Here is a 26,785-nt window from a genome sequence, read left to right on the forward strand (position 1 = left end):
ACTCTCGACTAATTGTGTTAATTAGCAAAGGCTCCCACCCTATTTTAATTGCGATAGCACGAGAAATGTTAACAATGCTGTTATTAACTAACTCTAAACATATCAATTATCAATTATGTTACTTACAGTGTTTATTTTTAGGCACAATGATATATGAACAAGTGCTTGTTGACATTCTTCGGGTAAATAAATTAGTTGTTCATGTGTCTACAGAATGACAGAACTGCGCTCCACCTAGCGGCTGAAAATGGAAACCTTGACGTCATTTTTAAACTTCTTGAGATGAGAGCAGAGATCCAGCGTAAAGATAAGGTAACACTCAAAGGACCGATCCCGAGGTGCCAGATCGCATCAATGTTAATTTGGGAAAACCACTCTACTGATGTCAGAGTTCCACCTGTGCAGGGGTTAGATCTCCCCATGTGCTGTTATGAGTGCGTCAGATATTAGCGGCGTTCAGTCTAAGTAAACTTAGTCTCTCAGTCTCAGTAGTGGAGTGTAACGAAAAGAACTGGGAATAAGTTTACTTAGACTGTAGCGGCGTTGTTTGTTTGGCCGTTCGCTACATAGAATTTCGTGATCCTTGGCGTGAATTAATATCATGCTAATAATAATATCATTCATATGGATTCATATCATTCATACGGACGGATATGTAATCACACATACAAGTCAGAGTTATTTCCCCTTATTATACACCTCCATTGTGAGCCGCGGCCCCCAAGCTGCCTTGAAACCTGCAAGATATAAACGATGTCTTTCTGTGCAGAATGGCGAGACTGCTGTCCACCTTGCGGCTAAAAACGGCCACGCTGAAGTGCTGAAACGCCTACTGCTGTGTGGTGTGGAGGTGGATGACAGGGACGTGGTAAGGACCAGGGAGCGGGATGGGAGTGTAGATGGTAGTATAGAACTAAGTGTCTGAACTTCGCGCCAGGCAACACGGTGGAGTCTGTTTATATGGAAATTTGTTTTAGTACGTGTTGGAGGGTGTGTGTGTAGGACGCCAGATTAGCGAGAGCTTACATACTGATCCTAATTAACGTCTCGGTGTTACGTTGTTGCGTGTCTAAGCTCCCTCTCAGTTTGCCATGTGAACAACCTCCCACGGACTGATGATACTGTATTCTGTGTCATAAACACTAGACGTGTATCAGGACAAAAATAACTGTTTCTCAACTTCTGTTTGGTGCATTAATGTTTATCGATTCCTGACAAGGGAACTCTATCTTGTGACGACTTACATCCATTAACCCTCGGCTGAATGTTGGTTTGAATCATAGATTCTTCCAATCTTCTTAATGTTCCCCCTAGGCACATTTAGGAGGGCGCAGCGCCCTGCCCTTTGATTTTTGCGACTTGCCCTTTTTATTTTGCGCCCTACCCTTTTCGCCTCAATCGCAGTCGTTTGCTGCGACGAGGGTTTATTTTCCGGATTTTACCAAGGGCGGCGTTCTCTCCCTTTCTTGAGGAGTCGCGATATTGTTTTTATAATGATTAACAAATTGGCATATAAACCATGGCAAAGTCAAAGGAGTTTAATTCGCTGTATGAATGACAATTCCTAGCAAGGAAAGAATCAAGAGTGCTCCTTCTTCAAACCTTCTTTTTTATAATGAAAGCTTAAACTTGAGAAACGTAGGCTCAGTTTCCTCAAACTTGTGCCAGACTCGGAAACAATTCTCCTTGGCTTTTTTATCCAGACACGATCCGTGGTAACGTCGTTGAACAGGATTAGATCACCACAGAAGCAGATTAAGACAGGATTTGTAATGCATGGATAGTATACTTTTGCACTGATATCAGTGTTTCTGTTGCTGTAGGAGGGGAGGACCGCCCTGCATGCCGCCGCTGAGAATGGCCATCGAGAGGTCGTTGACCTCCTCCTGGACTACACGGCCAGCGCCAATGCAGAGACTGTCGTGAGTGTTTCTCCTCAGCTTCAGAATTAATACAATATAATTGTTCTCTTGGGTTGTCGTTTGAATATACTTGTTCTGGTAAATATCATGTCGATCTCATATATCGAGAGTGGCTATGCGCGATGCTTAGGTCATGAGATAAAGGAATACGTGTTCTGATGTTGTTTTCTGATCTCAGCCAGTAACCAAAAAAACATTGAGACAGAATGAAATGGGCATAAAGTGTTATTAGCATTTCAGTTGACTTGAAATATTCTACAGCGATCATTAGTGCATTCATTTTAACTGTCTGAAAACTGTCATTCTGTATGTTCAGCACGTATATGTCATTGCTAGAAATGACGGTGCATGTGTTACGGCCGCCATGTCTGTTTGCAGCGTGAAGTCACTCCGCTCCACCTGGCGGCAATGCATGCTCACGTGGATGTCTGCCAGAGCCTCCTTAAATACGGATGCAATGCTAATGCTCAAAACTTTGTAAGTTGTTCATGCCTAACGTCTTCAAATAAATATATTTTTAGTCCGATTATTAATGTTGGAGATGAACGACCAGTGAACAGATTAAATCATAAAATGTGAGCACTTTTTCTTCCGACACCAAAATCAGCATGCACTCTTCACCGAGATTATCACTGTCTTTCATAATCTGACTGATATACTAGTATTATAGATAGATGCATTTAAGGCGTAACGTATTCACTTGCTTTGCTGTTTCACATTTCAGCAGGGGAATACCGCCTTACACATGGCAGCTTTAGCCAACCACAAAGAAGTAGCTCTGGTGCTTGTTGAGAATAACTGCGAACTCGATCTTCCTAATCACGTACGTTATTAAACTAAATATCTTTACTCTTAAACCTGTAACTCGAACTATTTACGTCATATGTGAGTTACAAGTGAATTTAGTTTTCCACCGCTTTTAGCAATATTCAAGCAATATCACGTAAAAGGGCGTTCATTTTACACGTATTCCTTTCTTAATGTAAGAGTTTCTTAGACAAACTTCATCAATATATTATCCATGCAGTATTCATACATTTACAAAAGATCAGGTTACACATAAATAGACAACACTTAAGTAGATTGTTTATCCTAAGAGCGCTGATAGCAGGGTGGTATGTCGCGTGTAAATTCTATGAAAATATTGACAAAACACAAGACTGAAACCTGTTTAGATGTAACAACACTGGCTTTATGTAGCTGTGTGCTTAGTACACGTGGCTCGTGTATTTCTTCCCCAGCGTCTCCAGACGGCGCTGCACGTGGGGGTGGAGAACGGCTACCTGGACGTTGTGGAGGTGTTGCTGGCTGGGGGAGCCAGCCTCGAGGCCAGGGAGAAGGTGGGGTTCCTGGAACGTCACATTGTAGTCATTCACATCGTTGAATACGGTCAAACGGTAGTCAAACACACTCGGGAACTGTAGAAACGGTCAAACAGAACTTAAACGCATTGGGAAATTCGCAAACAGTTGAGACGATATATGAGGATGATGAAAAATAGTCACATGGGGACTGCTGAAGTCGATCACAACACCGACGATTTAGGTATTGTGAAAACTGTCTTTTAGAAGTTATACTCACAACAGGAAATCAGACAACCGCAACAGGAGATGATCAAAGAGAGATCAAACACATAGTAGATCAACAGAACAAATGTAAGCGATTTTTTTCATTATCGTGGAGTTGAGGTCAGCCATGTGAATTTTCAACCTTGCCTGCTCATCAAGGAGTGATCTGATGGAATATATGGTTTATTTCCAGACGGGTAAGACGGCTCTCCAACTTGCCGCTAGGGGGAGCTTTGTCGCCATTGTAGACATGATCATCAAGGCAGACAGGTACTACGCCATAGCGAGGGTGAGTATTGATGATTATGGATGAAAAACTGAGCAAACAAGAGGGCAGCGTTTAGGTTCCGATTCGGTTTGGATTTGGTTTAGATTTTAACCTTGCTTATTCGATTTCGCCTGCATATATAGTCCAGTAGATGTTCCCCTGCGGCAACAGTACTGGAGAACAAAATGACACGTCAGTATTAAGAAATATAGCACGATGACGAAAAATGATGATTACCACATATCTCCTGCCCACCCATAGACATTAATAGCAGTAATCATATGACTTCTTTGATTCACTTCATTAAGTGATAGTTAAGTATGCCTTTCCTTTGTTAGAATTGGTCTTGATAATAACCTTGCAGCACAGAGATGCGTCTACGTTCATGCAATCATCGTATCCGTGAGACTCGGCCTGATTAGGATTATAAGTTTAACAGTAACGTTGCCGCGATCACCATGTTCTCTAAAACTCTAAATGTCTAAACCAAGTATCGCCGTGAGCATTTTCTCACATCAACTTCCTACAGGTCGAAACTCGGTTATTTATATGCTGTTGTGAGTTACCTGGAAAGTCCCCTGCGTAAACAAATTACCCAACCTCCCTGTCTGTATCAGGACTACCACGACATGGACCTCGGCTACGTGGACCCGCACCAGTATCTCCGTCGTCTTGCCCACCCTGCAGCCACGCAAATGAAGGAAGTGATGTGGAAACTCGCCACAAAACAGCTCAAGCAGTACGACTGGAAGAAACTTGCAGTCCATTGGAGGTTCACCCCCGAACATATCAGATCTATAGAACACCAGTATACAGGTGGGTCCACATAGAACACTGATGCACGGGTAGATCTACCAAGAACGTTAGTACTTGATACCTGGATGGTCTTTCAAAAACATCAGTACATGGGTAGGTCTTCCGGGAACATCAGTAGAGGGATGGGTCTTCCATGAAACATCAGTTCGTGGATGGGTCTCCTACGGGACATCAGTACAAGGGTGGGTCTTCCAGGAACATCAGTTCAAGGGTGGGTGTTCCAGGAACATCAGTTCAAGGGTGGGTGTTCGGGAACATCAGTGCATGGGCGGGTCTTCCAGGAACATCAGTTCAAGGGTGGGTGTTCGGGAACATCAGTGCATGGGCGGGTCTTCCAGGAACATCAGTTCAAGGGTGGGTGTTCGGGAACATCAGTGCATGGGCGGGTCTTCCAGGAACATAAGCAAAGGGGTGACTCTTCAAGAATATCGTGTTCTGAGGCAATTTTTACGAGTGGCCACAGCATGACCTAATGTTTTTAATGCAGGTCCCAACAGTTACAAGGAGCACGGCTATAGACTGCTGATGATCTGGCTGCATGGAGTGAGAAAGGACGAGAATGTTCTCAAACTGCTGTTCGAAGCTCTAGTCAGTGTAGACAAGAGACAATTAGCCGGTGAGACAACAACCACTGTCGACCATTATAAATGTCTACACATACCAGTCTCGATGATAAACAGTGTACACGCACCACTATCCATATAAAACACCACATAGTCTTCATGTTTCAAAATCAATAACAGTGGGCGACTATGGTTTAACTTTTAGCAATATATAATCAACATTAATAATCTTTCATGGCACAAAGGCTACTCGAACCATTTGTCATAACGCAAGATTCTTCATATCACAAGGTTTACTCTAGCCATTTATCATATCACATGATCTACAGTAACCATTCTCATGTCACAAGTCAGCACCTACCATCCTCCACGTTAAACAATTGCTATCAATTGGATGTCTGTATACCTAATCCTCTGTCTTCTTCCCAACAGAGTCCATACGAAGGAAAGCCAACTTACAAGCTCAGAAACAATGTTCGCCAACGTTTTGTGAAATATCTTAGCAGCTCCTCCAGGTATAGACTGGACATATAACCAAAGCATGTCGCTTCTTGTCAACGCTGCATGAGACAGGGATGTGTCTTGATGTGTGGATGTGTGTTTAATTCTCAGGAGTCTGCGACACTGTGAACTGAAGATGTTCCAGTATGGCCCCACTGAAGCCATTCTCGTGGTGGACGAGGAACACCAAGGGAAGAACACATCTATGAGCAGCTAATAAGTGTATCTCCTCGGTATAACGCACAATCTGCTGATGTTTGACATGGATGGTTCCAGTCTTCTTTCCTTGCTCGTGAAATGCAGGTGCAGTGAGACATATGTCGTGACATACGAACGGAAGGGTGTGATATGTTATTCCGAGGAGTGAGAGATAATATTCAGGACTGTTTGTGCTATAGCGGCGATTCCGTATAACGTAGGTTGCCTTATCTGATATACATATACTACTTGATGGTATGTTCCACTTCATTCCAAACATTGCCAGTGTACACCGGATGTGGTTGGACAAGCTCTATTACAGCAGGAGCTCCTGATGTGTCCACGTACCTCAGAAACTGATCATTCCTTATCCGCGATTTCTAATTACATCATGAGAACTGCTAGTAATACTTTCGCAATCGTGTAATTATTAGGGTCACTATCTACAAGATGAAGGTCATTACTTGGTGTGTATGTGCCTACGGCCGAATCATTGGATTGACGATCAACACCCAATACGCTGGAACCCTTGTATCTCCCTGATATCTCCCTTGGCACTCCCATGGAAGTGTCCTTCTTGTCTCCCATGCTACACACTCTCCTAACCCGTAGCACACGTTACAGGGAATACATCCGTTCAGCTTACGTAGGCAGCGAATGAACTAATGTCATCGCTTTTACTTACACGATAGTTATTCAAAGGGTATTAACGTTGGGTTTGTTTCCATCGATGGTTTGAAAGGAAATCATGATACAACACTGGGAACGGCATTACAGATCAACTGCATCTTATGTCCGAATGTATGAAGACAGTAACAGTAACTGGCAAAATGAACTCCCGGTTATGTGTCTTTCAGTGCTCAAAACAAGCATACACAGTGCATTGTTTTTGTTTGGCTATCGTTTTAAATAGCTTAGTAACTCTTGATGATAGAGACTGGAGTAACTTCCGGCACAACTGTGTGACTCCCTTTAATATGTTTATAAGCTTCTGTTATTGAATTAACATAATGTAAACTTCCCATATGCGTCTACCCTACAAGTAACCCCATACTTCCCGTACTTTTCAAGTCTACTTGTTATCCTGTACGCTAAACATATTTCTTGTACCCTAATAGTATCCCAGTCTACCGATAACACTTGCTATGTGTTGGAGACGTTGTTCGGCGTAATGACGTTTAGTGTCATGGCTTTCAGAATGATGACGTTTGTGTGATGGCGTTATGGATACGCAAGTGTGTACAAACACAGGCAGACTGTAGCGTAAATGGGAATATGACAAGTCCTCTTACATGCGAGCGAAGCGCTTCGCTTGTAAGAAGACTTGTCATTTTCTCTATGCTAACCAACTCATTTGCGCTACTCTTTGTCTGTGGTACAACACTGACTACAACGTGTACCGGCCTTCAGGAGCGCTTGCTTCTACCTCTGTGCAGGGAGATCTGGATTGTGATATACCCGTTACCTTGGCGTGTTTCATCTTGTTTCCCAATCTGCATACAAAGATAGTGACATTTGTCAGAGTATGTGTAGTGTCTTACAAACAAAATCATATATCTCACCTTTGTTGAGTGATTTTTAAGTCATGTTTTTAGATGAGCGTCGACAACCCTCTGTATATATGTACACTTCGTGAACGATCTTCATTTATTGTACCAGAACTCGTTTGTTGCCGTTGAATTTTGACATTGCTGTTTTTATCCGTGTTCAAGTGTTTTTTCTACAAAGATGTGTATCGTGTTTTCTATTTCTTGTTATTCCCGTGGGGAACTTACCCTTGCAGTTAACTGTTTCTAAAGATGTTTCAAGTTGTTCAGAACTTAATACTTCATATATTTCCAATGTCTCTCAATATTTCTAATGCTGTAAAACAAGCAAGCCGGAATGTTCCATGCATACCAGTAGTAATGCTCAATAATGTGCAGTTGTAACCTTCAATACATATTTTGTTATGCTACATAGAGTTCCCTGCTCCAAGTTGTAATTCTCCCCGATGTCAGGTACCAGTCCTTTATACAGTCCCTATATAAGTCCTTTGTAATGCCCCCCAGTCAGCTCTCCTGAACGCGCCCTGTGCCAGACCATCAAAATGCCCAATACGAATCCCAAAATATGGCTTCTGAATCAGTCCTGCATAATGTCCCTGTCTCATTGCTTCATAATGATCCAGTATGAAGGCTTTACAACGACCCTTTATCAGTCCTCTATAAAGACTTTTTATCATGCCTCGGTAATGCCATATATTAATTTTCAATATAAACCCCAATAATGTCTCTGTCAGTCCTCACAACTGCCCCTATATCCATCCTCGATAATGCTTCTGTGTCAGTCCTGGCTCCTTATGCCACATAATCCACTTATTGTCCTTACCATAATGTAGCTGTGATCATCTGTTACACCACTATATGCCAGTAGAGAAAGATGCAGTCTTAATGTAATGTCCATCATGTCTGAATAACTAATAACAACAATCTATGACAATCAATGACACATGAGCAAAGCTAGGTAATATCATCTGACAGTTTGCCATGTATGTCTATGACCCCATCAAGCAAATGATGTCCCCAAAAGTCTCAAGTCTCCTCCTGAAATAATGCTCAGGCAGTGCCCCATAATGCCCCAAGGGTAGAGCCCCCAAATACCCAGGTATAATGTCCCATAATGCCCCAGATGTAATGTCCCATAATGCACCAGTATAATGTCCCATAACTCTCCAGGTATAGTGCCCCACAATGGTCCAGGAATAGAGCCCCTACTGTAATGCCCCATAATACTCCAGGTGTTGTGCCCCATTATCCCCTATGTGTGGTCACCCATAATGCCCCAGGTGTAGTGCCCCATAATGCTTCAGGTGTAGTGTTCCTGGTATAGTGCCCCATAATGCCCCAGGAAGTGCCTCATAATGTCCCAGGTGCAGTGCAACAGAATGCTGTAATGTTCCATAATGCTCCAAGTCAAATGCCCCATAATGCCCCATGTATAATGACTCTACTGCTCCAGGTGCAGTGCCCTAGAATGCTCCTGGTGTAACGGCCTATAATGCCCCAAGTGTAGAGCCCCATAATGCTCCAAACCTATTGCCCCACAATGCCCCTGACATACTGTCTCATAATGCCGAGGTACACAATGCATAACACTGCTCAAGCTGTATTGCCTCATAATGCCTCAGTAATTCAGGTCCCACCATGGTTAAGGTTAATGCTTTATGATACCCCAAATGTAATGCTTCATAATGCCTCAGTAGGTAATGTGTCACAATGCTCAAGTTGAAATGCTACAGAATGCCCAAATGATATCTACTGCTCTGTTTATCAAAGCAGGTGTGGAACATTCTGTAGAATTCTAAATACATCAAACAGGTCCATCTCCAGTCCACATCCAGAAAATACAATTGTCTCTGTCTGGCAAACCTGATCACTGGCCACTCTTAAATACTCTGATAGGAGAGGGGAGAGTACGTTGAAGAATGATGCACATGCCCCTTAGCTTAGTTCCACATTTTGATGGATAAGTGGGAAACTTATAGACTTTACAACATACCTTAACTTTCGTTGTGAGACAATCTTAGGAACAGTAGGAGGAAGGTCTAGGATCTGTGTATAACAGTGATTGTTTGAAGGGTATGAATTGGTTAATGAAAAACATTTAATTGAAAGTATAATATGTGAAACAGCAGTCTTTACTATTATTTTCACATTATCCTCAAAGTACTATGGTCAATTCTTCAACAATAATGAGTGCTCACAGCAGTTCCAAATGATGTTCCATATTACATTGCCTTACCTCAGTCTGGTCATCTAATAAAGCAGGCTGCTGTTTCATGAAGACAGTTTGCATATGTGGTTGCTTCTGTGTTTTGTTGTTTATTGTATCTGTGAAGGAAAGGCGGTTAATACCAAACTTAAGATGGTACACAGACAGGAAATACCACCACTAACATGGTGGACATGCAGAAAATATCACCACTAACAAGGTAGACAGGTAGAAAATATCACCACTAACAAGGTGGACAGGTAGAAAACATCACCACTAACATGGTGGACATGCAGAAAATATCACCACTAACAAGGTGGACAGGTAGAAAACATCACCACTAACATGGTAGACATGCAGAAAATATCACCACTAACGTGGTAGACAGGTAGAAAATATCACCATTAACGTGGTAGACAGGTAGAAAATATCACCACTAACAAGGTGATATTGGATAGGAGGGAAATACCACCACGAACAAGGTGGACAAGTAGAAAATACCACCATTAACATGCTGGACAGGCAATAAATACCACCGCTAACATGACAGACCGAATACCTCTACTACAATAACAGACAGGTGGGAGATGTCACAGCGACAGTGCACAGGCATTGAATGTCATTACTAAAATTTTGCAGATGCACTGACTACCATTGCTACAATGGTTGACAAAGATCGATCGCCATTACTACCATAGTTGACATGCACTCAATACACTTTCTACAGTGGTGGACTGAATACCATTATTATTAAAAATGGTGTACATGCATTGAATACCATTACTACAATAGTGGAAAGGCACTGAATACCATTACTACAATGAAAACAGATATGAACCAGAAGAATTCTTTCCACTGAAATAAAGAAACAGGGATTTGAAGTTTTGGTCATTTAGCCATCATCTCTGGCATGACATTAATACAAAGCATGTTCAGACCAACAAATCATATTTATTAAACAAGATGTGACTTTCCAGTTTCCTGCTAAGACAAAAGGAACTTCAAATCAATCATGTCAATGTGATTCTTAATCGGACCACTGACACTTAATACAAGTAATCTTGATCTTTGCATTATCAAATATTCTGATATATGTTCACCTTTTGAATGTCCACAAAAAGACTGACATGAAGACTAGGGGCATATCATGGACACATAAACACTACACAGAGGGCGTTCCATGGAATCAAAACCTGCACCATTGTGGTGGAGTAACTGATACTGTATTATCCTATTGGCACTACCATTTGCCCATGGGAGCATGAGATTTCAATTCCTAACGTTTTGACACAGAGATTACAAAAGCTTTTGTGCTAATCAGTCAGATCTATTTCTGGACGTTTGTCCACGACCAAGGATTTGTTACTGGCTAACATAGGTGGCTGCACTGGGTCAGCAGGGTGAGCTGAGGACAGGGACTGCACACTCAGTCGAGATCTATTTTGTGGGGAGGGGGTCTTCTCATGCACATCCTGCATGTGTATGGCAAGAGAACTGTAAGACAGGAATCTACTGTCACAAATAATACATAAATAATCCCTTGTGGGTTGATCAATGAAATCAGGAGCTTCAGTTTGTGCACTACAGCTGGAGTCTGCTTGGACTTTGTTTCTGCTGACATCGCCTTCTGACAGATACCTTGGTCTGACTCCCACGCTGCCACTGGGCCTGTCAATACATAAGCTGCTAGGGGCTTCTGATACTGCTGCCCTGGGAGTGCCAGGGTATGATATTTTGGAGGTCCCTGGCTCAAACCCTGACAGACTCCTGCCCATCTTGACTGTCTGGCCCGGATGCTGCTTCCTCATGTGCACTTGGAAGTTATCTCCCCTTTTGATCATTCTACAGCAAATTGGACACTGGTACAACACACCCAAAATATGCAAGGAGGCGTGTCGCAACAAGTTGGCCCTGTTTGAGAAGACCTTTAGGCAGACTGGACAGTTTTGCTGGTAGTCAACACTATGTAAGGAGGCATGGGCTGCAAAGTCATTCTTATCTCTAATCTCAGCATTACACAATGCACACGTCGGAAAGCTTGGGCTTTTCTTTCTGTGGGGTTTTGAACGCAAGCGGGACAATGACGACTGATATTGAGGCAGGAAAGTTGACGTCTGTCCACAGAAGGATGAAGAGTCAATATGATGCACAGGCTCCCCATGTGCTACAAGGTTTTTCCATCTCAGCACAGATCCTGCTGAAGGAGATGGTAAGTGAGGAAACATTGAAGTTGCTGGAACGGACTTCAATGGATCCATAGCTGGAACCGCAGGGAATCTTTTTTCACCATGAACAGATGTTGGATAAGGCTGCATCTCACCAATGCCATAAGTAGACAGATCTATCTGCCTGAATGGGGTACTGTTTTCCTGGATGCTGACATTACACTCCTCCAGCATATCCCCATCTTGATCATCACTGTTATCATCTTTGTAGTCTCCTGTAGCTGACTCCTCCATGTCACCACCAGAGTTGCACAAATCATCATACACTTCAGCCTTAATTAGCACATCCTCTACATGCTTACAATTGAGACTGTCCTGGCCTTGAGATTTCTCTGGGATGTAGTTACAATGTCTGGTATTCTTGTCAGATGATCGTGACTCAGTATGCTCATCAAGAGCCATAAACGATTGAGGAGCTGACAAAATGTGACCAAATTGTCTAGAAGCACCATTCTCTGAATTTTCAGTATTACTAGAATGACATTTGTTCAATTCTTTCTCTGGAGCAGAATTGAAACTGAAGGGATCCTTACCAACTAAAGCACTATTTGACACCGGTGAACCTGACAGTTTTCTATAATCATTTTCAGTGTTTCCAGTGTTACTGAGATAAGATGTAGATGCCTCAACTGACCTACAGTATTCGTGGTATCTGTCATGGCAGGGTCCATCAACCACTTTTCTTGGAAAACTAAAAGCGTCTTTTAAAGGACGTTTCCTACTTCCAGTTGTCAATAGCTGAGAACTGTTTTGCTCATTCTTCCTTTCAGGAATTGACAACTCACAAAGGTCATCAGCACTTGACACAATCGCAGAAACATGTCTGTTACAGCTACCTGTCTCCTCTTTTACCCTTGGAGTGGCCTGCAGAATATTCTCCACATCATTATCTGTCCGGGAAACAGATCTGAGCTGCTGTGCAGTAGCATCTCCATATTTGGAAGAGCTTGGCATGGGGATGAGGGAGAGGGAAGCTGGGATATCCCCCCACACCTTGCTTCGGTCCAGCAGGAACTGGGACACCTGGTCTGAGCTTTGCACCTCATCAGCATTATCTGCAACACACCAGGACCATTTCTCATCTCTATTGTCTACTTATGACCTCTAAACGGAGTGAGGTTGTGCAGTTTATGTTTTGTACTGATTGTTATCAAAAGAAAAATGTTTATAGATGGTGATGCTGACATTGATTTGTATCCATTCATTACATTCACATTTCAACACCTAAATTACAACCCATACTTCTCAGATCAGATCCATACATTATAGGAGTAGGCATGTATAAAGTCAAACATCGTCTCACCAGTGTCATATTTAGCTTCTTCCTCCAGAAATGCTACAGTCACAGCTCCGATGATTTTACCCAGAGACTTGAGGCTGTTACAGTGATGCACACTTGTAACTCGAAGTTCCTGACGAATTTTATCAAAAAATACCTCTGCGCTACTTGACTGAGCCAGCATTATAGTAGAATCTGTGGTTTTCCTTTGAATCTGAAATCAAAATGGATTAATGGTGTTCACTATCTTGACAGTTACAGGCATGCAGATATCTCTGTAATGATCTGCTGTATCATTAACACAAAGACTTTGACATGAAGACTGGATATATTTCAGCTTTAAAATCAAAGCGAGCAGACAGTTAAGATGTTAAGGACAGTGTGCTTCCATGTACAGAATGCGATACTATAAGCACCCCTTGACGAGCACTTTTTAGGCAAAAAATACAAATGACAGTTGATAATTCCTTGTGTACATTACAGACTCACTTTAACAACAACTGGCAGTACCTAGTATCTAATATCAATTTTTTTTAAAATGTTACTTCCTTGTACTTAGTATGTTTCAACTACTCCCACTCTGAAACAAATATAGTTGTGTATAGTTTTAGGGTAATTCAGGGTGCCTGATATGTGAACATGACATAATAAAATCATAACATGACAAAATATGTGGAGTATGCGCTGTTCACATATGTAGAGTGATCACTGGATTATCTGCTCCAGGCATGATTATTTACAGACTGCCACAGCATATAGCTGGAATATTGCTGAGTGTGGCATAAAACTAAGTTCACTCACTCACTGGTGTCCTTGAGGATTGCTGCTGTATTAATTTATATCTAGGGACCAATTTATTTCATTTTTACATTATGGTTCCAAAGAAGGACCTTGGCTTTATTTTTCAATGATTTCAATGTTTTAAGATTTGCCAAGAGACAGCATACCGATATAAAGTGGAACCCCACTGAACTGCATAGTGTCAGACACATGCTTGTCAACAATCCTACTCAACTACACCACATTCTGAATCAACCATCTGGCAACACAACAAAAATGTTAAAAATATTTTATTGTTAGAGAGACAATTCACAAATTGTAATCATAGTGCTGACAGAATAAGAATATTTATAGACTGTCTGCAATGTTACCCACACCCATTCTTCACTTACATTTTAAAATATTTTTTGGGAGATATTACGAAATCCATTTGGGATGGTAGAAAAATAGAATGAGTGATTTTTAAGTAATTATCCTCCATATTCTTCACCTATTTTTACAATATCAAAAATTTCAATCCTTAACTTTACATTTATTATTTAACTTATAATACCCAATTAGAATGAAAAAGAAAAACCACACAAACGTACATATGTGCACTACCTGTCTGAAACCAGAAAAAAAATCTTAAAAATTTTTTCTATAGCACTTCAATATTCACTTCTTTCCTGAGATGACAGGAAATGGGTTCTATGAGCTTCTCATGTACATAATTGTATCCCTCAGTAGACTAATCCACAGCACTTGCTTTGAAACTTTTGCCTCGCCAGCCACGAAACGTTCCCTACAGCTCTGTTTAAACATCAGGATCATGTCTCAAGAAAAAGCATAATAGACCTGGAACATCTAACAGAGAGCAATGAAAAAGGAGTCAAGTGAATAACTCACATGTCAAACAGACCCCGAAGCAAATATATCCAGAAGTCTAGGAATTGTAGCAAGTCTAGATCTCCACAGCTTCTGAAAATGAAGAAAGTCTCTGTGCTCCTTCTTATTGTCTTCATTTAAGAACTTTTATTTTCTGCAAAATATCTTCATTTCAGAGACTAGCAGTTGGTCTATGACTCCACATCATTTTGAATCTTTAATGCAAATTTCTTAACGCACTGTTTCAGTCAAAATCTGCTTAAAAGACACATCCCTGTAAAAAAAAAGATTTCCTTTGAACCAATTGTCTAAATAACCAAGATCATAAATTGTTGTGTAAAATATGTTATATTTGGGATTGCACTTTCTTTGTAAAGTACAAATTTTAGGGGGTGGTGGGGTAGTCTAGTGGTTAAAGCGTTCGCTCGTCACGCCGAGGACCCGGGTTCAATTCCCCACATGGGCACAATGTGTGAAGCCCATTTTCTGGTGTCCCCCGCCGTGATATTGCTGGAGTATTGCTAAAAGGGGCGTAAAACTAAACTCACTCACTCACTCACAAATTCTAGCACTTTTTAGAGTCAAGTCGCATCCAGGATTCAAACCCACACCCTCTGAGTCAGACACCTAATCACCAGCACATGACTGTTGTGAACAAGCAAACCTTAACCAAAACACACAGCTTTAATTTGGGAAAACACTGCAAGCATAGAGAGGTTTTCATGGAAGGAACAAGCATCCCATTGCCAATGCTCTGCAAAACATTCAGTTGTGTTGATAGTGTTTTTCACAGTTTCCTTTTTGTAGAAAATGTCTGAACAAATGCAATATTTGTTATACTGTAATAAGCTGCAGATTTATCTGTAGCCCTACATAAAGTCCAACTTAATGTTTTAGAGTTTGTTTGTCTATTGCCATGCAGCAATATTGCAGCTATATGGCAGTGGTCTGTAAATAATATTATGCAGTCTGGTGCAGTCAATCCAGTGATCAAGAACATAAGCATCAATCTATACAATTTGAATATGATAACTATCAACCAAATATCAACCAAACCAGCTCGCCTTACCACCCAATCCATTCAGTTGCTTTTACCACAAGCATAGTTGAATTTCAGGAAGACCAATTCCAACCAAGATCTTCACTGGGGTTATGTTTCTGGGTGTGAGACTTTTTGTTGAGCATTTTCTTCGTTCTCGTCTTTATATTTGACATCAGCACCAAATTTGCAAAATCATGAACTATGAACTGAACTGAACTACTTTGAATGAGAATGAGTCGAATAAGCTTAGGCCATTAATAACTGATCTGAGACCAAATGATGGTCTAATGAAAAGGAGCATATACAAGAATAAAGAGGGGTTTGGTTATTTACCTATTTATTTATATATTTATTTGCTTATTTCATTATCTGTTGAAAAAATATACGAACATCAGCTGGGAAATTAACGTAAATGAGCCGATGTGATATACATACATATTTATCTCAGTAACTCTGGCATACACTGGTCACATAAGCGTACAGGTCCCTTCATCACTGACATCACTTCTGTGTCCAAGCGTTGCTGTTGCAGTTCAACTGTTCATGTTGCATATAATCTGCTAGCATCAGACAGGATGCGTGTTACGATGTCGGTACTGGAGCAGAACAAATAAATCTTATATATGTATTCTCTCGTACCTGGTATATGGTTATATCTTGTGGCTAAACTGGATCATCACGAATACATGATACACTGACTCCTGTTTGTCGTGAAATTAGTTTCCGCATCTCAGAATTTATCAAGGGGCATAACTCTAACATACTTATCTCAATCGGTCACTTGTCTTGCTGTGCCTTTTTCGAAAGGAGAACCCCTTACACCATCATCAACGGCTGAGTGAGCGAATATTGCTGTAAGACGCACACGTAATGATACCTTAAGTTTTAAGGCTAGTTGCTATTCTTCTTTTAAAAACCAAAAAAAAAAAAAACAAAAACAAAATAGGAATTGTAAACAATTAATTACCAATAATAAATAGGGGATGCGAGTATAGTATTATGTTTATTACTCTTCAAAATAAATTGATGGAAAATGACTACAGCGTGACGAAATTGATCTTTCTGCCGAATCAGTAGCAGGCATATCAGTATTGTGACGTCATAACCATTATGACCTCAGACGTTCGGCATCACGCGATCTTATTACACATTGTGCAATGACTTTGTATACTTAATCGACACTAATATTTTTTCAACGGGTGACTAATAACTTGGAATTGTTACCATAGGGTGTGATATATCCGAGTTCACGCTCACCAGTGTTGTCTATACGTATCCCGGAGGCATTAATGACGTCATTCGTTTATTCTTATCGTGACGTAAAGTTGAAATCATGTAACACTCGGATCGTCATAGTTGATAGTTCACGTCATTCTGCTGGTGTAGTTTCCTCAGATGGCCGTTGACCAATCTGACACATGACTCGTAAAATCCTTATGTCGCGCACAGATCAACTGGTACACTCCTCTCTGTTTTATTACACAGTTTTACTGTATCTAGGTGCCTAGATACAATTTGAGCAGTAAACCCGATGTAGAGTGCATATCACGTTGTAGGGACCACAGAGATCCGGAAATTGGAAATAAAATGGCTTTTATCCAGTGTTATACTCACGGGCAAATGAAAATGTATATGTGTGGGATTATTTGTGTATAAAGCAAAATGTATTTAATGGAAATGCCACGTTTTTCAGTTTAATGAATCAATGGTAAAGGGTGTTCAAAGCAAACAGCAAGGGCATACTGTAGAAGCCCGATACGTCATGTATGCAGTGTACGAAAATAGTTTCCAAATCTGGCTTGCCATTTGGGCTAGCTATGCCTGAAAGTTACTAGCCCACACAGTAATTTACTAACCCCATCAAGTCAACCGCAGACACTGGTTTCATTAACCCCCTGGATGCCGAGTTTTTTTTCAGGCGCACATTTTCATAAAGTTTGAAAAGTGAACGTTGTGCGAGATTTGCGCTCGCGTGGTCCTGGATCTGCGTACGGCTATGAAATTGCACAGACATGTAGAATATTTGATTTCCTATCCGTTGGTATAAATATAATTGCGGCTACCTAAGGGGTTGGAGAAATAGACACTGCTAAAAGTTGTCCAAAACTTTTGTGTGTGTTCAAAAACAGTAAATTTCTCAGTTTTTTATCGTGCACCAATAAAAGCACTCTGCTACGATTTTTTTAATTTGGCATCTTTACGGAAAGTGTGAGCGAAGAAAATACAGCTTGATATCTGAATGACATAAATGTATATGAAATGGATGTATGTGCTAATGCATAACGTCATACTCACAAAATCAAAAATGACCCGCAATAAATGTCAAAAATCGATTTTCTACTATGACGTCAAACGTCGACAGAGAGGTCATGCACGTATAAAGATAAGGGGGCATAACTCAGCTATGGTTTACATTAGGTCAATGTAACTCCGATCACATGGAGAGAATTTGCTGTGGATATGGACAGTATATTTTCGTGATGTTTTGTTCACAGTGAACCAAACTATTCCAATACAAATTTCCCCAATGTGAGAGGATACCTTTTGGTAGTTTCACAATTTGTAAGAAAAGATGCAAGTGTACTACATCAAAAATCAGGCAATAGCGATTTGGATGTCCCTATCCGATACATATTTTAGTTCTTAGATTCCCATATTCTCCTGTTTGTGTATATGTATTTTTATTAATTTTCCGTCATTATTAACGGAGTAACAGCCACATTTTCAAACGTAATGAAATAACTGAAAATAATGCGACATTATATTTGATGTCACGGCATGTTTTGTGCATTTTGTGACGTCGGAAAAAGACTACTCTGGTTGCTGATTAGTATATATCTAACCTAATTTGCACTCAATGTGTAACAGATCTCGGCTTCTGTGTCAGAATTCAACACGTTTTAGCCAAAATATAAAATGAATGGTTTTATCACTGAAATAGTTTCCTGAACTTATCAACAATTACACGGTTTTACTACATATCTTATTGTGAGTAACACGCGCACCTGCCTAGCATCAATTTAGCATAAATGAAAATTTCACAACACCTGAATATTCATTGAGTATTTATTTAGGAAAAAGACTTTTCTTCTCATGATTATGAAATCAATTCCCTTCATAAGTATGCAACGAAAGGTACAAAGAGATCGCTTTTTCAGTAAAGAAGTATTAGAAAATGGACGTAATGCTTGTCCAAATTAAGACTTGACCTGATGTATATATTTTTAACAATTTCCGTATGAATATTGTTTGAGTTAGACATTCTGCCATCAGATATATTTTAATCGCATTTGAATTGACTTTATTATCGAAAAACAATGATAATGAATCATGAAACGTTTTTGACAAAATCGCACTTGGCAATCAATATTCATAATAGTTTTGTCTATAAAAACGACACAAACCAATACAATGAACAAGACAATTCCTTTAAACAGTAGTATGTGTGCCCCTACATTTGATAAAATGTACAAATCATTTTCATTAATATTATCCGTTCTACTTATAAGTTGGAATTAAATCGCTGTTTATTAACCTGTTCGTATGAAACTGCAATATTTGTCCCAACGTATTGAACATTGTACATCACAGTTGAGTTAACTAAAGCACATGTTGCAGTAATGGCTACGTGTGATCTTCCAACACTTGTGTAGAGGCTTAAAATGTGGTATAATACACTTACTGAGTCAATGTCCCATATAAATATTATTCAAACAATCAAAAGCTTTCAAAGAATAAAAACGGATACCTTATATCCACACATGCTATGGTGTTGAACATGGATATATGTAGATGCTGAAATCAATTTCATGAAAAAATATCTGAACGATGCCCAAAATATACACCACAATACTAAAAGTGCAATCGGAATGGTATGGGCATTGTGTTTGCTCTTGTTCAACCGACCTTCACCTCAAAGACATTGCCTAATATGTGCAACAATGTTGACGTGTGACATCACTACCGATGACCGATTTCTTTCAAAATGGCGGCTTCGCTGACAAGGGTGCACAGGATTTTGCGACGACTTTTTGCTTGATTCAGGGATCTTTTGTATATAAATGTGAGATGTAAGTAATCAGAATTATTCTGACTATCTGTGTATTGTGATATGTTCTTATCGTTTACATTGTAAATGACTGAACAAGCCAGAAATGCCGATAAGTACCGTTGTCGTTCTGCGTGATTTTGCGTCAGTCATGGCGTCACGCTGCACTAAAAGTTTGACAGTTTCTTATGAATTACCAAATTATTTCATTGTATCTATTTTCAATTTGCTATTTTTTGCCACGATACTCTTCCCCTGAATATACTAAGCGTATTGAGCCATTGTAAGCAATGATTAGAGGGCTGGATGTTGGAAAATTTCCGAAAATGCTACGCAATGTAAAATTGGAATTTTTCTTTGTTTACATTTCAGTCAAGCGCTGTCTTTCGAGCACAGCGTTCGTTTTCATACAAAATATATTTCGTTTCGTTTTGTCTAGACAGTTGGTATTGGTGACAAAGACCATTTGTAATTTGATTCTAAGATGCTTGGGGAATTCAATGATGCATTTGTCGCAGCTAACAATGAAGTATACATGATATAATAGGCTTCTCAATACCGGCCTTCTCGAAACGTGATTTTGTAAACACTATCCAATATGGCGGAAAGCGCACTTCGGCGTTCGTGTAAGTGTATTTTCGAAAACATCCCAACCGATTCTGGGTACATCGGTGACGTTTCAGAATTATCATTCCTGGTTACATGAAAACTTGATATCAGTGATCATTAATATGCTATTTTTGAAATTCATTACTCCCAGTAATTATCCGATTTTCACATTTCAAAACATACTGCAAATAATGCTGTGAATCTCGATTTTGTACAGTTTGAAAAATGGCGACATTTACGATGAAGCCTATTTTGAAAAGCAATTTTAAGCACTTTAGCTTGGTCTAAGATAATAGTGGATGGTATCAAGAAACTGGGAATTTTCCGCAGAATTCAAAACTGTGAAGTATTTATATATGCGTGGTATATTTAGAATTTTATTGGACTTCCAAGTGAGGTATGTAGAGGAAGGACATATATGTCCCTGTGGCATCCAGGGGGTTAACCTCCTGGATGCCGAGGTTTTTTTCAGGCTCACATTTTCGTAAGGTTTGAAAAGTGAACGTTGCGCGAGATTTGCGCTCGCGTGGTCCTGTATCTGCGTACGGCTATGAAATTGCACAGACATGTAGAATATTTAATTTCCTATCCGTTGGTATAAATATAATTGCGGCTACCTCAGGGGTTTGAGAAATAGACACTGCTAAAAGTTGTCCAAAACTTTTGTGTGTGTTCAAAAACAGTAAATTTCTCAGTTTTTTATCGTGCACCAATAAAAGCACTCTGCTACGATTTTTTTAATTTTGCATCTTTACGGAAAGTGTGAGCGAAGAAAATACAGCTTGATATCTGAACGACATAAGTGTATATGAAATGGATGTATGTGCTAATGCATAACGTCATACGCACAAAATCAAAAATGACCCGCAATAAATGTCAAAAATCGATTTTCTACTATGACGTCAAACGTCGATAGAGAGGTCATGCACGTATCAAGATAAGGTGGCATAACTCAGCTATGGTTTACATTAGGTCAATGTAACTCCGATCACATGAAGAGAATTTGCTGTGGATATGGACAGTATATTTTCGTGATGTTTTGTTCACAGTGAACGAAACTATTCCAATACAAATTTCCCCAATGTGACAGAATACCTTTAGGTAGTTTCACAGTTTGTAAGAAAAGATGGAAATGTACTACATCAAAAAGCAGGCAATAGCGATTTGGATGTCCCTATCCGATACATATTTTAGTTCTTAGATTCCCATATTATCCTGTTTGTGTATATGTATTTTTATTAATTTTCCATCATTATTAACGGACTAACAGCCACATTTTCAAACGTAATGAAATAACTGAAAATAATGCGACATTTTAGTTGACGTCACGGCATGTTTTGTGCATTTGGTGACGTCGGAAAAAGACTACTCTGGTTGCTGATTAGTATATATCTAACCTAATTTCTACTCAGTGTGTAAAAGATCTCGGCTTCTGTGTCAGAATTCAACACTTTTTAGCCAAAATATAAAATGAATGGTTTTATCACTGAAATAGTGTCCTGAATATATCAACAATTACACGGTTTTACTACATATCTTATTGTGAGCAACACGCGCACCTGTCTAGCATCAATTTAGCGTAAATGAAAATTTCACAACACCTGAATATTCATTGAGTATTCATTAAGGAAAAAGACTTTTCTTCTCATGATTATGAAATCAATTCCCTTCATAAGTATGCAATGAAAGGTACAAAGAGATCGCTTTTTCAGTAAAGAAGTATTAGAAAATGGACGTAAAGCTTGTCCTAATTAAGACTTGACCTGATTTATATCTTTTTAACAATTTCCGTATAAATATTGTTTGAGTTAGACATTCTGCCAACAGATATATTTTATTCGCATTTGAATTGACTTTATTATCTAAAAACAATGCTAATGAATCATGAAACTGCTAATATGATGAACATTATCAGGCCATAATCTTGCATGATTTGAAAGAGTATCACATCTTAACAAGTCGGAGAGGGTGATATATTTACAAAATGACCCCATGAAATTTCACTGGCCCAACTGGATGTTACCTAGCTACTGGCTAGCGGGCCGGTCGCTATTTTGCATGCGGCTCATACAGCAGTAGAAGAGTGCCCATTGTGTTCATAATGTCGCCCTTTGATGTCTATGGGCTCTAATACTGGCAGCAGGCAGTCTTCTTGCTACTGTCTATCTACACAGGTGATTCGATCATGACAGTCCACAAAATTCACCATCTTTATGCATATCATATGTATCCAATATATTAAGACAGTTTGCCAGTTTGCCAGTTGTCAATAAAACACAATTATTGATGTACGTGGGAAATACTGTGATATTGAGTTCCTGCTGTAGGAATAATCTTGCCCCTACTGCTAGTACATATACACCTGGGGATATCTTAAGTACCATCGGTTACACTGGCTTCTTTGAATTTGGGTTAGCTGCATGAGATTCAAGCATGTCTATATCTATGTGAATACTAATATGCTTTGTACAGAATAGATCACGCCCCCCCTCTCAGACTTCACCAAAAGAAAACTGACAGGAGCAGTTCAAATCCACCACCTATGCCTGAAGCCTGAATCAAAAGGGATCACGGATACCTTATTCAATCCATCTACAGTGAATTGATAAAGACAGCAGAACAATTCAATTCAATATCAGTAAATCAATCAACTAATTAATCCCATCTGCTATGAATATCTAGTTCCGGCTCCTTTGGCTTCCTCCTATTGTTATTCCATTATCACCTGTTCCATTGTTGTTGTTTTTATTCCCTTTTCATGTATTCCCCCTTTATTTTCTTGATACTTGAATACAAGTTGGATCTGTGCTGTATCACTTCACTCTTGCTGGACAAGCAACATCACATAATAATAAATGCCAATCAAACAGATCACTGTTCTCACACAAACATTATGATCGGCAGGTAGGGAACTATCGGTAATGAATCCAAACATTGATGATGCGCAAGAAGATTGCTGTCTTTCAACTGTTGCCCATCTGACTTTTGCCACTGCTGAGTAAGTGAGTGAGTGAGTTTTACACTGCACTCAGCAATATTCCAGCTATATGGAAGCAGTCCATAAATATTTTAGTCGGGACCAGACAATCAAGTGATCAACAGCATGAGCATCGATCTGCGCAACTGGGAACCGAATACATGTCAACCAAGTCAGCTAGCCTGGCCACCCGATCCCATTAGTCGTCTCTTACGACATGAATAGTCACCTTTTATGGCAAGCATGGGTTGCTGATGGCCTATTCTACCCCGGACCTTCACGGGTCACCACTGCTGAGTCCTTGATCCGCATCGTAATGAGCATGGACCCCTCTGTGTGCAGTGGGTAACATGCACACACAAGTATATATTTGCACATGCATGAGTAGCTATATATTTGGAATAATTTTCAACATGATGTAAACCTCATCAAAATTATGAAGCAATAACACTTTCACAACTCTACCATTCCACAACCTCTTCTTAGAGGTAACTAAGGTAACTTACAGTCTTAGTTCAAGGAGAACTTGACTGAAAATTGTGTTGAAATAAAATGGTGAACAATCTGAGGATGAAAAATATCATTTTATTTTTCACTACATAATTACATACCATATAAAACACAATATACCAACAATTGTATAGATGTAATATAGGTAACTTGTACAGAGCTGTCCCCGTACACACAACACACATAACGCAGATAGTTCAGAAGCAGTCGTAGGGATAACAGTGTTCTAGGTCTGTGTTGAACTATGGCAGTTACAACAGTCATAGGGTAATGCTCGCTCTGTACAGCTGGTTTCATTCCATACTGAACTTCAGATTGCTGCATTGAGAATCCAACAGTATGCTAGAACTAGACAATGCATAGTGTACCACTGTTTGAAGCATATACACTGCTTGCTGGGCATGACCCATGAGACGGGTAGTGTCCATATGGTCATCCTCTCTGACCATGTGGTGCTACCCCCAGACAAACTGTAAGTTGTGGGGACCTATTGCTGGCTGACAAGAGCTGGAGTTGGAGACACAGTGAAGCTCTTTTGACATATGAATATATTTTTGCATGACAAGAGTCATAGTTAAAAGACACAATAAAACATTTTCTATACAAACTGTAACTGTGTCTCTCAATATGAGAACCAACTAAACACATGACTGCCAAAAGCATCTATTGTGGAAATATACAGTAGCCCTATAAATTTTATTGACATGAGTAACCAAGGTTAACCTTGATAAACAGATAAACAAGTGATGGATAGCATGAACAAAGATCCATACTTGTGATCTATTAATATCCAAACTACCATTTGCAAGTGTGCCAATAAACCATGGTGACAGCTGGTCTCTGACATGTGCACTGCGCATCATCTACTACACTGTGACAAATTGGATACAATCTTCACAAAACAAAAAACATGGATGAAATTACATTTAAAACAAGCTTTGTTTCATACAGCTATATACTAACACTGTAAAGGAAACTGGAAAAAATGAGGACATTTGTTCACAATAAAGATGATGATCATGTTACTTCCTCTTACTGTTTTCATTTCTCCAACTCCTTGTTTTCACCATGTACAAATACTGTATCTGTAAATAGATCTACATACACATAAAGGGTTAGTAACATACAGACAATAGAATACATCATGTTTCAAATCTGACCTGGACCACGACATACAACACATCTAAAACAGGATGTTCCTAAACTTCTGTAAGCCCCATTGCACTCTGAAACCACTGTCATATCTCAGCTGAACATTGAAATCACAGTCTGTATCTTCTTCTCAAAAGAAGTCTCTTGTTTTATGATCACTTGGTCACTGTCTGTTTGAAAAATTGCTATACACAGATATAAATGTGTAACATATACATATATATGCAACAACACAAATAATATTCATATAACCATTAACATCATTATTATAAAAGAATTTCAACGAGCATGTACTCATTTGATCAAGTCATCTGCTAAAAATGTATTAATATTACAAAGTGACAGTTTATTAGGAGATAAACACACTACCTTTTCAATTTTGAAATTACTGTTAACTGTGATGTGAAGTAGGAAATAGGCAGAAAAGTCAGAAATAGTCAGGTTTAATTTCAATCTCTCTGTTGTCCCCAAAATTTGAAACGTATCATCTATAACATCTAAGCCCCAAGTCTTTTTGCCACACTTACTTGATATCCTGTATATAAACACAAGTTGTCTTCATGTGACATACATCATTATTATATACATGTATTGCCCACCAATAATGGCCAGGAAATAAATACTTTTATACAAATATGACATTCTGAACATCACAGGTTCCATATTGGCTGTTCCAATCAGAAGCTGTTATCGTGATGTTGTGCTGATCATGGAGTTATTCTAAATATCAGGGCTAAATATCTGCCAAATAAATACAACCTATTCTGACTTACTAAACTGTAACACACACCTGAGGCTTGAACAACACAGATCAGCACTAGGGATTCTTGGATGCTGTACATCAATTCAAGTATGAGTAGGGCACAATGTACTGTTTGAAGATTTCCTGATGACAGGATCTCCACAATCTGATATCAGTATCAGAAACATTGGAAGCTATCCTGCACATATACATGAATATTGTTTTCCATTACTGGACCTTATTAGCCCTATGAGCGATGAAAACAACTAAACACAGGACAGTAGAGAACATACATGAAACCAAGAATATACTGTGTGCTGAGCAAATAGCAATTATGCCATCAATACAATGTGTCAACAGTGATGTCACACGTACAATGTGTCAACGATGATGTCACAGGTTCAGTGTGTCACCAGTGATGTCAGATGTACAACGTGTCAACTATGATTTGACACATACAATGTGTCAGCAATAATGTCTCACTTATACTGTGATAACAGTGATGTCACAGGTCCAAAGTGTCAACAGTGATGTGGCACTACAATGTGTCAACAGTGATGTGACAGGTACAATGTGTCAACAATGCTGATTCTGATATTTCTCGGTATGGAATTACAATATCAGTTTATCAAAGATGCAAATTCAGCTTTGAAAATGGAAAAATAATGCAATGAAAACAACCCGAGAAAGTTCAAATGATTTACCACTGAAAAGTGGTTTCAACAGCTATGCTGTACTGTGCACACGATGTATGCGTAACAATTAGGTTCACTGCAAATTTAAGCTCATTCAGGCTGCCTAGATGGTTCATTCCCAAATAGTCGACTCCTAAAATACTGCATGTGATGCATGCAAGGGTCATCGTTGGAGAACAAAAGATGTTTCTTGTGCTTGCAAGTATCTTGTGTCTGCAGTTAAAAATATACACTGGTTCCATGCTTTTTCTTATTTTTTCCACATCTTGC

General features: G+C 39.5%; 2 protein-coding genes across 8 annotated transcripts in view; one reads left to right on the forward strand and one right to left on the reverse strand.

Moving 5' to 3' along the window:
* The window catches only part of LOC137277430 (ankyrin repeat and death domain-containing protein 1A-like), a 45,520-nt gene extending 35,838 nt beyond the window's left edge, over positions 1 to 9,682 (forward strand). For 3 of the 4 annotated variants that reach the window (XM_067809155.1, XM_067809157.1, XM_067809156.1), the window contains 10 exons: positions 214 to 312; positions 770 to 868; positions 1,824 to 1,922; positions 2,301 to 2,399; positions 2,647 to 2,745; positions 3,164 to 3,262; positions 3,684 to 3,779; positions 4,376 to 4,574; positions 5,062 to 5,190; positions 5,570 to 5,743. In XM_067809155.1, the coding sequence (XP_067665256.1) occupies positions 214 to 312; positions 770 to 868; positions 1,824 to 1,922; positions 2,301 to 2,399; positions 2,647 to 2,745; positions 3,164 to 3,262; positions 3,684 to 3,779; positions 4,376 to 4,574; positions 5,062 to 5,190; positions 5,570 to 5,640 (1,089 nt within the window). In that variant the 3' untranslated portion in view covers positions 5,641 to 5,743. Of the gene's footprint in view, positions 1 to 213; positions 313 to 769; positions 869 to 1,823; positions 1,923 to 2,300; positions 2,400 to 2,646; positions 2,746 to 3,163; positions 3,263 to 3,683; positions 3,780 to 4,375; positions 4,575 to 5,061; positions 5,191 to 5,569 lie in introns of all 4 variants that reach the window. The other variant, XM_067809158.1, reaches the window with a different exon arrangement.
* Positions 9,676 to 16,539, reverse strand: LOC137277429 (uncharacterized). Of its 4 annotated transcripts, none has more exons than XM_067809152.1 (4): positions 16,422 to 16,539; positions 14,762 to 14,833; positions 13,118 to 13,307; positions 10,521 to 12,869 (listed from the first exon to the last, which is right to left on the reverse strand). In XM_067809152.1, exons 3-4 carry the CDS (start codon positions 13,275 to 13,277, stop codon positions 10,903 to 10,905), a joined length of 2,127 nt encoding a protein of 708 aa, XP_067665253.1. In that variant the 5' UTR covers positions 13,278 to 13,307; positions 14,762 to 14,833; positions 16,422 to 16,539; the 3' UTR covers positions 10,521 to 10,902. The 4 variants fall into 4 exon arrangements, with proteins under 4 accessions (XP_067665252.1, XP_067665253.1, XP_067665254.1 ...); XM_067809153.1 differs by having other exon boundaries at positions 16,218 to 16,514; XM_067809151.1 differs by lacking the exon at positions 14,762 to 14,833 and having other exon boundaries at positions 9,676 to 12,869.
* Between the last annotated feature and the right edge of the window lie 10,246 nt (positions 16,540 to 26,785).

Source organism: Haliotis asinina, chromosome 3 (genome assembly GCF_037392515.1).
Source record: "Haliotis asinina isolate JCU_RB_2024 chromosome 3, JCU_Hal_asi_v2, whole genome shotgun sequence".
Classification (NCBI taxonomy): Eukaryota; Metazoa; Mollusca; class Gastropoda; order Lepetellida; family Haliotidae; genus Haliotis; species Haliotis asinina.